Source organism: Astyanax mexicanus, chromosome 17, assembly GCF_023375975.1.
Source record: "Astyanax mexicanus isolate ESR-SI-001 chromosome 17, AstMex3_surface, whole genome shotgun sequence".
In the NCBI taxonomy this organism is placed as follows: Eukaryota; Metazoa; Chordata; class Actinopteri; order Characiformes; family Acestrorhamphidae; genus Astyanax; species Astyanax mexicanus.
Window position 1 is genome coordinate 45,191,781 of NC_064424.1, and position 11,705 is coordinate 45,203,485.

At 37.0% G+C, this 11,705-nt stretch overlaps 1 protein-coding gene across 2 annotated transcripts; it reads left to right on the forward strand.

Moving 5' to 3' along the window:
• The first annotated feature begins 1,211 nt into the window (after positions 1-1,211).
• ubap1 (ubiquitin associated protein 1) lies at positions 1,212-10,581 on the forward strand. 2 transcript variants are annotated; one of them, XM_007253927.4, is made up of 7 exons: positions 1,212-1,388; positions 3,140-3,188; positions 3,273-3,397; positions 3,933-4,727; positions 7,398-7,568; positions 7,736-7,837; positions 9,341-10,581. In XM_007253927.4, the coding sequence occupies exons 2-7, from the start codon at positions 3,149-3,151 to the stop codon at positions 9,479-9,481; spliced, it is 1,374 nt and encodes a 457-aa protein (XP_007253989.1). In that variant the 5' UTR covers positions 1,212-1,388; positions 3,140-3,148; the 3' UTR covers positions 9,482-10,581. The 2 variants fall into 2 exon arrangements, with proteins under 2 accessions (XP_007253989.1, XP_015462541.1); XM_015607055.3 differs by having other exon boundaries at positions 1,212-1,347.
• Positions 10,582-11,705: the final 1,124 nt, after the last annotated feature.

Sequence of the window (11,705 nt, forward strand, 5' to 3'; positions counted from 1 at the left end):
ATAATACTCTAACACATTATATTACAAAAAACTAAATAAATCTAACAAAAAATCATATATTATTATAATATATATAAGCCTATTTTAACTTCTCTCAGCACAGTAAACTAAAGTAAGTGAGAACAGTAACTGGTGTTCATTGTTGTTTTAATGTGTTTAACTGCATTACCTCTATTACACAGAAACTAAAATACTTTCATACTTTACATTTTATTCTATCTATCTGTCTGTCTGTCTATTTAGTTATTTAATAAACTACAAACAACAATTGCTGTATGTTTCACACTTTATAATAAATTAATTTTACTTATTATTTATCAAATAGTCTCCATACTAACCTGAGGCAAAGCTTAAGCTGTCTACCCTGTTGTGGTAAAAAAAAAAAAAAAAAAAAAACAATTAGTCAATGATTATGTTTATTAAATGGAAATTTTCACAAAAAATTTACCTCGCTATATGTGAAGGGATTAAGCTGGGATAGTTTAAATATAGTTTAATAAATATAATCAATTGTTAATGATTATATGACCCACATACCACATGCTGATCAACTAGGTGAGCAGGCAATGGAAAGTTAAAAAAGCAACTATATATGTATAGTTGTCATAACCAGTCATATCACATGCCATCACGATATGGTATGAACATTTGAGTTTGATGGTTTAGCTTGTCAACAAGAATGCTCAACATTTCTAACACTAGTATGTCATAAGATATATTATATGAGATTCTACAAGTCATATGAGATACTAAGTCATAATTATGAGATAATACCCACAGACTCATAATAATGACTTACTGTAGTATGTCATATGACTTATATCTCATATGACATACCTTATGACTTACTATGTCATAATTATGACTATTTACTATCTTATAATTCTGACTCTGTAGCTATAAAACACAATAACTAGATAACATAGGGTCTTCTATAAGGGTTTACCTGTGGTAATGAAGGACCTTTATTTTTTTCCAGTGACGGGAATAAGCTTTCATACACTTCTCTTGCTTTAGTGAGAAAAATAACTAATTTATATAACATTTTTATTTATTTTAGTTAATATCTTGGATTAAGGCTACAGAATACTTCTTTTCCTCTGCATGTGAATGTTGTATCCATGTGCAGGAAGACACACCTTATTTACTGACGCTGTGAAATCAAACGCTCTGATTGGCTGAGCTCTGAGTCTGTCTGCTGGGGGGCGTGTCCGTCACCCAGGAACCAGAGGAGGGGAGGCCGCTCTGAGCAAGATGGCGACCCGCGATGAAGCAGGAAACACATTCGGTTTTGTGTAATTTTCCTCGGTGTAGAGCCTCTGCGGGACGGTGTATGCTGGAGGAAGGGTGAGAAGAGTTTCTGGAGAACCTGGACTGAGCGGATACGGGTAAAGGCGGGGGTGAAGCGGGGGGTTTAGAGCCAGGGGCGGTGGCTTTCTGTCTGTAGGGCCTGTAGTGTTTAAGAGTTAGCTTAGCTCAACTTAGCTTAGCCTAAGCTAGCTGTTGATTTTGGACTTTGATTTGGGCTAAAGTCACTCAGTCAGCTTTCACTTTAGGCAACTGACCCAGTTTTAAAGTCAGCTGTGGGTATAGAACTTACTTCCGCATCGTTTTACTAATGTTCTGACGGTGTTAGACCTGAGTTTTAGCTATTAGCTAGTTAGCTAAGCCTAGCCAAGTGACATGAATATAGCAACTAAAACACTGAAGTGAACATGTCGAACCAGCTTGTCTAGCTAAGTCAGGTTAGCTAATAGATAGTTAACCTATTTAAACTATGATGATTTGGTCTCCTGTAGCTATAAGACACAATAGAAACATTGGGCTAGCCAGTGACTCACATCAGATGCTGCTGTCATCTTCTGTAAGGGTTTACCTGTTGTTCTGTAGAACAACTAACGTTAGATAACCCAAGTTCTCAGTGTTTTTAGGAGCTTACCTTAAGCTGCTTCAGCCTAAAATGACCAGGTTTTGCCAAGTTTATTGGTAAAAACTCAAATTATAGATCTCTATAACTTAACTTATACTGTTAGAAACTGTCAATATTTCAGAGGTAAGCTATAGATTTGCCTTACTGTAATAATAATATCAGATCTACAGACCTATAAAGCCATTCTGATTTGTCACATAACCAGGAAGACACACCATTATAAATGTAATTTTGTCTTTTCACATGTTAGGGTAATTTCTATAATAGTATAAAATGTATAAAATGTTTTTAGGAATCAGTGGTAATGTTGGGAATTCATAATGGTTTGGCCGATGTTTAGGACTGATACTTGCTTAGGAAGCATAGTGCGAAAATGTTAGTATTTATTACAACTCAAATCTTAAATCATAGATGTCTAAGATTATATTTAACTACTTCAAATTTAATTAGAGAGATCTTAATTTAGCATTGGTATTGTTTTGTATTTGCTTGTACCACTGATGTCATTTTAGGCTGGAATAGTTTTCTATAATATCCTACAATTATTAATCATTAGAGTTACCTACAATAATAATATAAGATAACAAGTACGCCCCTAATAGAAGATGAAAACAGCAGCCGATAGTTTTAAGGATATGTTGTTTTTGTAATATGACCAACCACAATTATTTGATAGATCTGTAGATATGATATTATGACTACTAAACATTTTCTAGCATTTACTAGTTTACACTAGTAAACACTCATTAACTAAATGGGACTTTTATCACTGGTGTTCTACACATCTTAACATGACTCCTGTAATGTAATGTAATGTAAAACAGGTCCTAGTTTATGTTATTTAGTTTCATTTTGAGTCATTTCAGATTAGAGAGAAACATTCAGTGATCTCTCCGTAGCTGATAAGCTGGCCCCTGTGAAAGTTTGCAGTTAGTTCATCACATGCTTTATTAGCTTGTGTTTAATCTCTTTTGGGGATTTTATAAGGGTGTTTGTTTTCATTAGTATGACGTTTGACTAACAAGCGAGAGGCAGACTTACTCTGGAGACTGTAAATCAGTTCTGTGCTCATATAATAGAAGAATTAGTTAGAGTTTTTTGCTTTAAGGTCACAGAGATGTAAACAGCAGTTCAGATAATCAGTTATGCTGATTTGAAGTCACTTTTTAGATGCTTAGTGTTATTTGTTTGTGTCTGATTGCATTTTAGACACTCTAAATGGCTGCGAGGAAGTCTGGATCAGATATCCACAATAATGGTGAGTCACCTATCTTCCTTATTCTGAGAGTTTGGCTATTGCTCTGCTATTGTCTGATTTTCTCACTTTAATTCTTGTTTCTAGGACCGATCAGCTACCTTGATGATGTTCCTTTCAAGCTCAATGAGAAGTTTCGCTGCCCAGCTAAAGTGGGTCTACCCATTGGCTTCTGTTTGCCCGACTGCCAGTCTTTACTGTCACAGACACAGGTCAGTCTGAGTGCTTGTTATTACCGTTATTACTTAATACTTCTTAGTGTTTACATGAAGAATTTATCCAAAGCAAAAAAAAAAGGTATATTTATGGTTGTTTTATTTTAATGGCTTTAACCTCCTGGGACCATTATATTTTAGGCTGTCTAGAACACAATAGTAAATTTTGCTCTACAAGGGCCTGTTGTCCGCTTATGAGGCCATTTTACTGTCACCTAGTGGTGGCAATATGAAACTAAAGTCCTCATATGTGGACCTCATTTCTTTTAGAAACTACATTATGTAAAAAGATAATTCTTTGTTTTTACACTAATTAGGTGCCAATTAGCCCATATAGCAAAGAGAAATAAAAAATGCATGCCATGCAAGAGTTATAACATGTCTTATGACATAATATAGTGTATATATATTTTTAAATAAAGATCAATTTAAATTAAAAGAGAATTTGTTTAAAACCCTGCCATTTTAATTGTGTTACAGTAAAATAAACAATGATCATCATTATTGATCACCAGCGTTTTCTTTCACACAGTATGACTTCTCCTTGGAGAAACTGAGCGCACGCTGGGGTGAGAACCTGGCCAAGGCACGAGCTGACGAGGCTCAGGCAGCAGAGTTAAGACAAGCGGAATCTGAGAAAGACAGGCAGGCTGCCTCACAGGACAGTGACTCTGGATTAGCCCATTCTGCTGAAGAACAGGACCTCCTCCCGCCTGCGCTGAATCCTGTCCTGGCAGGTCTCCGGCACAACGCCATCCTGACCCCGCTCCCCGCCCCGAGCTTTGGACCAGCACAACCAGCGCCCAACAACCCAGCCCCCCAGAGCCTGAACCTGGCTGACTTTGAGCGAGAGGAGGACCCCTTCGACAAGCTGGAGCTCAAAACGCTGGATGATAAAGAGGAGCTGCGTAGCATCCTTCAGAGCCAACCACAGTCCTCTGTCTCAGCTCCTGAGCCCACTCCTCCAGAACCTCACCCTCCCTCACAGAGCAACACCCCACCTCTGCAGGTCAAATCAGCCCTCTTCCATAAACCCAACGGGCTGGTAGGGTTGTTGGACTTGGAGCGTCCGGGTTCTGGGGGCGTTGCGATTCCCAGAGGACAGATTGACGCCGATCGCCCCTGCAACATTCGCTCTTTAACTTTCCCCAAGTTGTCGGACCCAGGGGATTCTCCCTCAGAGCCCCCTCTTAACCTGTACCCAGCACCCACTCCACGCAGCCTCCCGAACGGTACCCCACCGTCGCTGCTGAGATCAACAGTACACTCTAATAATTCTATCTCTGGAGAACTGTCTACACACGCCCAGAATGGAACACCAAAGCAGGTATTGGATTACACATGCTGCAGCTTTTCATTATGTTTCATTATTCTCACTTTTGCTTTGTAGTTGAATCAGCTGTGTTTGAGCAGAGTTAGGCTTTTTCAGTGGAAGACCCCTGCTGTTAACATAGGGCTACATTTTTCACAACATATTTTTATATCTTACTCTATATAAAAAAAAACACCAAGCATTCCCACAACAGATGTCTGAATCTACAGTCAGTGCCAAATGCTGTAAATGTAAATATAAATTCAAATAATTGAGTATCATAATATGTAAAAAATTATACAGTTATACAGACTAATCCTATGTAGAATACATCTTTTGAATTTGAAACTTTAGTGCTTAAATGTTTGATGATTTAGCCTGTTAAACAAAAATGATTTGTAATATTTTATAAATATATATATTTTTTGAGTTTAACGTTATTCCTAAAATCACATACTATCACACAAAATATAAAAAAAAAATTGGGGCAAAACTAAAACTGGAAGTTTAATCAAATTAATGGTTTAATGCGATTTTCAAAATTGAGTAATTCAATTTTTTTATTTTTTACATATAGAAGCTGCCGGAAGGTAGATAGACATTTGTTCCTTTCAGATTTTCATATTTTATACTTTTCCTTAACTCAAATACAAGGAGGTTATGTTTGACTGTGTTTGATATAATGTAGGGGGGCTGCTTACTAAAAAAAATCAGAATATAAGTGTAAAGGAAACAATAGCCTGTGCCTCACATTTAAACATTGCTGTCTGTTCACAAAAAAAAAATAGTTGTTATGTAAGAACTAAATGGTGTTATACACATAATTTAGATGTAGAAAAAAATTACTAGGCAATTTCTTAAACAGGGATTAAGCCTAGTTCTGGACTTAACAGCAATATAAATGGAGATGTTCCATTAAAACGACAAGATAGTTTGCAACTAGGCTTAATTCCTGTCTGGGAAACTGACCCTTAATGATTATGGGTAAGTTAGGAAGCCAAATGGACACACATGTCTTATAATGCATAATTTTAAGCATAATTTTAGCCCTAAAATGAGTTTAAAAGCTTGTAATTGCCCAGAATATCTGTGAAAAGAGCACCTCCAGACTGTGAAAGCTCAGAATAATAGTCATGTGTTTTGAAATTCCCCTGGACTGCTGCTATTGCTTCATATGTCACATGATTAACTACGTCACTGTACAGAGTAGGAGGTTCATAAGCCATAGTAAGTGCTGCTGCAGTCCTTCTGAAAGGTCTCTCTGTGTAGGCAAAGCACAGAATATTTAGAGAACTTTTGAAGGAACTTTGTTTTAATATGTTTGAGACATTTTTAAAAATCTAATTTAACTTAGTTTTTGAAGTTTAGACAGTCAGGAGACAGGTACCAAAAGTAGAGCTGTCAAAAAATAGTTATGAAACTGAGGAGCATGCAGGTCTACTATAATGTTCCTGTATTTTCTCTTAGTATGAAATGTGCTTTGCCTTTTTGGAATCAACCACATGTAAAACTTTGTCGAACTCTGAGCTGTGAGAGTTTATAAGTTCTTATACAGAACTTCACTGTGAAGCACTGTGGAGTGTTGTTATTGGTTTTAATAGACTAAAGTGTGCACCTCTGAGAGGAGTATTCAGTTAGTGGTGTTAAAAGACTTGATTGTGCTTCCTCTGTGAGGTATGTTAGTTTTACACATTCTACAAATATTTGAGTTTGAGTATATGCGTATATATAACGATATACAGCAAAAATAGAAGCAAAAAAATGTATCCTGACTTGTTCGATATAATCTGACGCAGCCCTCGTCAATGTGACTGTTGCACCTGCGCACATTTTAATTACTATTCTAGACTGATATTAGAGCTGGTTGGACCAACACCAGCAGATGACATACATGTCTCTCTAAACCATCACTGATTGGTGGAAACGTCACACTAGACCTCGAGCAGTTTGGACTCTGTGTCTCTCCACTCTTCCTCCAGACTCTGCTCCCTTGATTTACAAATGAAATGTAAAATTTACTGATGATCAGTGATGGTTTGGAGAGACATGTCATCTGCTGGTGTTGATCCACTGTGTTTTATTATCAAGTCTAAACTCAGTGCAGTTTTGTTTTCCCACAAAATCTTACAGCACTTCATGCTTCCCTCTGCTGAGAAAAACTTTCTCATGAAACTGAGATTTCATTTTCCAGCAGGATTTGGCACACTGCCCACACTGCCAAAAATACCAATTGGTTTTATATAATATTCAAATTTTTTTGAGACACTGATTTTTGGGTTTTCAATGGCTGTAAGCCATAATCATCAACCAAAAAAAATAAATTACGGTAGTAACTTTTCAATGATATTAATTTTTTTTTTTAAAGATGCACTAGTATAGTGTTGCTCTACTTTTTTTAAAGCTGCAGGGTGACCTGTGTAATGGGCAGCAGTAGATAATGAGTAAGCAGTTTTTCTTGCAGGTTTTTATCGATTCAGCCCTTTTCTCAATTATAGCATAAATTAAGTAGTCTAAATCTGTTTGATTTTTTTTTTAAAGATGAAACTTTTGAAAAAAGTTATGTCACATTATGTCACATTAGGGGCTCCGTAGTAGGGGGAGCCCTAGAGGAAAAAAATAACACCAGTTCAACATAATTCTGCTTTAATATCTTTGATTAAAATCGTTTGTCTTTACTTTCTGCAGTCACACCCTGTCCCCGCGTCTGTCCCTCCCTCATACCAAACACCAGCCAGCGGGGTGCTCCTCAGCCTGTCCCCCAGCGAGCGGCAGTGTGTGGAGACCATAGTGAGCATGGGCTACTCTTACGAGGGGGTTCTCAAAGCCATGCAGAGACAGGGGCAGAACGTCGAACAGGTTAGTTGTCGTTCTTTTTTTGTTTTTAATGAAAGTTCTAGTAAAGACAGGCTGCTCTTTATGAATGGGATAACTGGAGTCAGAGAGCAGAACAAAGCTCTTTTGTTCTGCTGCTTTTGCGTTTTTTTCTCTCTAACTGTTTTGTCCTCATTTGTCCTCATTCACAGATTCTGGAGTACCTTTTTGTTCACGGTCGACTGTGTGAGCGAGGCTTTGATGCCACTGCTGTGGAAGAGTGTTTGGAGATGTACCAGTGCTCTGAGGAAAAGGTGTGTGTTCTGTAATACACACACACACACTTTCACTTAAGATGGATGTTTTAATATTTATTGATAAAACACTTTTATTTGTTTCTTACCAGCTTTTACCAGACTTTCAATAACACTTTTAAAACAAATAAGTTTCTTTGGTTGTTACAGCATGTTAAATCAATCAAATAAATAAAAAAATAATAAAATAACCTTTTTTTTTTTTTTTTTTTAGTTTTTAGCATACTGGATCGTTGCAATTAAGGGCTGCATAAAACTGATGTTTTCTTTTTAGTTTTCAAGTCTTCTTTTAAAGTTAGGGCTTTTATTTGTTTTATGTCCATCCATCTATTCATTATATTTATGTAACAACATAATAATGCAATAACACCAAATTCGGGTTTTTTTTTTTTATAAGAGACCTGTCAAAAGTTTGCCTGTTGCTACGTATACACTTCAGCCCAGAAGAGACCTAAAAAAAAGCACAACTGGCTAAAATGGTGTCAACGTTCCTTCTTATGTGAAGAAACCAGTGTTGTTAACAGTAATGCGCTTACACACATGAATAATCTGAAAACTTTACTGCTTTAATGTTTTAAAATGCAAATTAACAGTTTTTACTAAATTGTAGCTCTGTAAACTTCTTCTTCTTCTTCTTAATGTTTTTATTTCTAGCATTTTTACTTGTGATTAATCATTTTTAATTTACAAAATATTGTAGTGAGTGTGGTTAATAGTTAAATCGATTGAAACTACTAAATAAAAAACAATGTACAATGTCCCAACCAGCAAAAATGACAGGTATATACAGGTGCATCACAAAAAATAGAATAGTATTGAAAAGTTAATTTCAGTAATTCAGAAATGTAAAACTCATATATTATATGGATGTATCACACACAGAGTGATCTATTTTAAGCCTTTATTGCTTGTATTGTTGATGATTATCAATTAAAGCCAATGAAAACCCAAAAATCAGTGTCTCAAAAAAGTAGTCCTGCTAGAAAATGAAATTTGCATCTCTATAAAAGTTGTCAGCAGAGGGAGAAAGGGTAGAAGCTGCACTGACTTTGGACCAAAACCAGCAGATGACATGTCTCTCCAAACCCTTTACTAACCATTAGTAAAGTTTGCATTTCATTTGTAAATCAAGAGCTGAATTACTGACAAAGTCAATTTTTGTAATGATTTTTTAATCTTTTAAGATGCACCTGTATATGCCTGTTATTTTTGCTTGTCGGGATTTTGTACATTGTTGAATTGTGTTTTTTAAATAGTGTCAATCGATTTAACAATTAACTGCACTCACTACAATATTCTGTAAATAATAATGATTAATCACAAGTAAAAATGATGGTATTCCATTGAATGTTTGGGAGAAAAAAAATATAAAAATAATAAAAATAAATGTGTAGTATGGTATGTATTGAGAGCTACAGTAAACTTTAGATTTTTTTGAGAAGCACCTGTATATACAGTGCTGTTTAAATTTGGGATTTAATGCTTGTTTGACTTCTCTTCCAGGCCCTGCAGTTTCTTCAGCTGATGTCTCGGTTCGGCGAGATGGGTTTTGAGAGAGACGCCATTAAAGAGGTTCTGATTGTGCACAATAACGATCAGGACAAAGCTCTGGAGGACTTGATGGCCCGTGCTGCTGCAAGCTGAACCAGAGAGCTGTCTCCTCCTAGAGCCACCCTTTCCTTTGCCCCTCAACACTGCGACCACAGAGAGACAGAAGAGCGAGAGAGAGAGAGAGTGAAGGAAACAGAGGTAGGGGTGTAGGCTGTGGGACAGGGTCTCAGACAGGATTAATAAATATGTACCCCTTAAACATCATAAGCCCTTTGAGGCAGGGTTTGACTGGACCGTGCAGTGCCACCTTCATCCCGCCTCAGCTATAACCCTGAGAAGTGATCTTAGAGTGGTTGTGGGTGAAAGGAGACTGAGCCTCGTCGGTGGAGCAGCAGCAGCAGCAGCAGGGTTTGCTTGTTTCTCCGTCGCCGTGGATTAGGGGGCGGAACTGGCAGATTATTGGGTGGAGCTGAAGAGGGAGACGGAGCCCAGTGGGAGCCCAGTTCCACAGGACATTGACTCACCACTCACAGCTACAAAGCTGCCATCTATCGCTGCTGGGCGCAGGCTTTCAAAACTGATGGGAACTTTATACATAAACACACACGTACAGAAATACATACATACATGCATACACACACACACACACACACACACACATGTTTAAACAGAGAACTCAAAGAAGTGCCCTCTCTGTTTCTGCTACTGACTGGCTTTCATTTTCTCCGATCTGTTCCTGCTGTTTGTTTTTTTCCCCCTTGTTTAATCATATGTTCATTTTGTTGAGCTGTTTAATAGGCAAGAACATTTTTGGGTTCATTTTGTCATTTTAGAGATTCTCAGATTCTGTTTCTTCGCCTTCTGTTATAGGAACTTGATTAACAGGACTAAATACCACAGTATATGTTTGGAGATAAAAGACATGATGAGAAAAAGACGAGAAAAGGAAAACTGGTTGGCTTTTGCACTGGAATGGACAGCACGTTTAATGGAAAAAGAGAGAACGAAAAGTTGTGAATAAGTGAAAATGGAAATGCAATATTTAAACGTCAAAGCATTCTCATAAAAATGACATGCAAGTCTGGAAACTGCACAGGCACACCGAATCACAGATATTAATATAAACTTATTTAAATGTGTTCAAAGATACACTGACACTTTCAATCTGTAATAAAATAAAGACTTAGAAATGATTTACCATTGGCGAGTGGGTGTGAGGAGAATGTGGAAGTGGTCTTTGCCGTGCTTCATAGAAGAAGGAGCTGAAGTTCTCTTTCTCTTTCTCTCTGTTTTGCAATAACAGATCAATGGTTGCGGCTATAAATGAGTTTAAAGGCCATGTGCCTGCTGAGAGATTAGAGCCATTTAGATCAGAGCTGTCCAGTATTATCCTTAAAGTATAATACAGAATCGATGACATTGCAGTATTTTGTTGTTCTTTAATGTATATTTTGATACAAAACAATCCAGCAGGTCCTGGTACTAATAATTTGAGTATTATATCTGATAAATGATAATGATAATTGGAGTTATTTTCCAAATACAATGGATTGCTAATTATTTTCATACCCACATTTTGTCACCTTTCAGCCACAAAATTAGATAAATTTTTTGACATAAATGGATGTTAAGTGATAGACCAACACAAAGTAGCACATAATTGCAAATTAGAATGAAAATGATACATGGTTTTCAAAATTTTAAACTAAGAGAAATAGTTTGATGTGCAATTCAGCAATACTAAGCAGAGCCACCTTTTGTTACAATCACAGCTGCAGGTCTTTAGGGATTTGTCTTTACCAACTTTGCGCATTCGGAGACTAAGATTTTTGCCCATTCTTTTTATAAAACAGCTTAAGCTCAGCCAAGTTGGATGGAGAGCGTCTGTAAAAAGCAGTTTTCTAACACATGCATTTTCTTGTATCTGACCTATACCATTCTGCTACAGCTCTGGCTGTATGTTTAGGGTCATTGTCTTGCTGGAAGGTGAATCTCCTTCCATCTTCCCACCATCAACTCTGACCAGCTTTCTAAATCTGCTCCTTCTGAAGAAAAGCATCCCCACAGCATGATGCCGCCGCCACCACCATGTTTTACAGTGGGAATTGTGTGTTCAGGGTTATGAGTAGTGTTACTTTTCTGCCACATGTTAGCTGTGTTCCAACATGGTTTGTAGCTTCAAACTGCAAATGAAACTGCAAACAACAAACAGAAATGAGAAATGGCTGAAATAACAAAAAAGACGCAAAGCTTACAGACTTCAAATAATACAAAGAAAACGTGTTCATATTCATATAAAGAAATCAGTATTTAGTGG

Coding starts and splice junctions, on each gene's coding strand:
- ubap1 (XM_007253927.4), top strand. CDS start 3,149: ATGGCTGCGAGGAAGTCTGGATCAGATATCCACAATAATG. Junction 3,189..3,272: donor ATCAGATATCCACAATAATG/GTGAGTCACCTA, acceptor TCTTGTTTCTAG/GACCGATCAGCTACCTTGAT. Junction 7,569..7,735: donor AGGGGCAGAACGTCGAACAG/GTTAGTTGTCGT, acceptor CCTCATTCACAG/ATTCTGGAGTACCTTTTTGT.